Genomic DNA, 1,457 nt, shown 5'->3' with positions numbered 1-1,457 from the left:
GCGAATATATTATTTACAAATTGCACGAATCCAAAATATAATGACAATGATGCACAAAGGTTGTATCCTCTTGTAAACTCTCACTTAATATTCCAGAAGCTGTCTCTGCTCCGTGGAACCACAGAATCTAACACATGTGTTGGAATTCCTCCTCCTGGGGTTCTCAGATGATCCAGAACTGCAGCCTCTAATCTGCAGCCTGTTCCTGTCCATGTATCTGGTCACCGTGCTAGGGAATCTACTGATCATCCTGGCCATCAGCTCTGACTCCCACCTCCACACCCCCATGTACATCTTCCTTTCCATCTTGTCCCTGAGTGACATCGGTTTCACATCTACCACGGTTCCAAAGGTGATTTGGGACATCCAGACTCATGATAGAGTCATGTCCCACACAGGCTGCTTGATTCAGTTGTCCTTTTTTTATCTTTTTGGCTGTTTGGACAGTGTCCTCTTAACTGTGATGGCCTATGATCGGTTTGTAGCTGTCTGTTATCCTTTGCACTACCCAGTCATCATGAACCCCCACCTCTGTCGCCTGCTAATTTTGGTGTCTTTTTTGATCAGCCTTCTGGAATCTCAGCTGCAATGCCTCATCATGTCACAACTTATCTTCTGCACAAATGTGGAAATTCCCCATTTCTTCTGTGACCCTCCTCAACTCCTGAAGCTTTCCTGTAATGACACCTCCACCAATAAGATATTCATGTATTTTATTGGGGCCGTCTTTGGTGGTATTCCAGTCTCGGGGATCCTTTGCTCTTATATTAGAATTGTTTCCTCCATTCTGAGACTCCCATCAACAGGTAGGAAATACAAAGCCTTCTCCACCTGTGGCTCTCACCTGTCCGTTGTTTGCTTATTTTATGGAACAGGTCTTGGGGTGTACCTCAGTTCGACTATCTCACATTCTCCCACGAAGACTTCAGTGGCTTCTGTGATGTATGCTGTGGTTGCTCCCATGCTGAATCCCTTCATCTACAGCCTGAGGAACAGGGACATCAAGAAGGCCTTGCAGAGGCTCCTCAACAGAACTGCCTTGTCTTAACATTGCACATTTTTTGTTATTGTTGTCTGTTGATCAGAAATGATTGCAAAACCAAACATATGGAATTCACAAGCATATAAGTCACTCTTTAGTCATATGAGTTTTGTAGGTCGTGGTTTCCGTTCATCTTGATTAGTCATATCTAAACATTTCTTACTTTGGCTATTCATGATGGAATTAAGGGAGTATTTGGGTACCATGTCAAAATCACCACATAATTGAATCTTATTACACATTTGGAATCTTTGGTATTTGTCAGCTATGACCCAAGATTCCTACAGAAAATCACAACTCCCTTTTAAAACATATGCACAATTCTTAACCATATTCACCAGCATGTCTATTTTCCATAAAATCTCAGCTTGGATCAAATCTATTGATGCAGGTTGTGTGAGAGAATGTATGTCAT

General features: G+C 42.3%; 1 protein-coding gene across 1 annotated transcript in view; it reads left to right on the top strand.

Moving 5' to 3' along the window:
• The window catches only part of LOC115273497 (olfactory receptor 18-like), a 24,980-nt gene extending 23,932 nt beyond the window's left edge, over positions 1-1,048 (top strand). Inside the window, exon 5 of the mRNA XM_029916562.1 lies at positions 97-1,048. Coding sequence (XP_029772422.1) covers positions 97-1,048 — 952 coding nt within the window. The remainder of the gene's footprint in view (positions 1-96) is intronic.
• The last annotated feature ends 409 nt before the right edge of the window (positions 1,049-1,457 follow it).

This window comes from Suricata suricatta, chromosome 12 (assembly GCF_006229205.1).
Source record: "Suricata suricatta isolate VVHF042 chromosome 12, meerkat_22Aug2017_6uvM2_HiC, whole genome shotgun sequence".
In the NCBI taxonomy this organism is placed as follows: domain Eukaryota; kingdom Metazoa; phylum Chordata; class Mammalia; order Carnivora; family Herpestidae; genus Suricata; species Suricata suricatta.
Note: the sequence above shows the minus strand (reverse complement) of the source record. Positions and strands in the feature narration are given on the sequence as shown.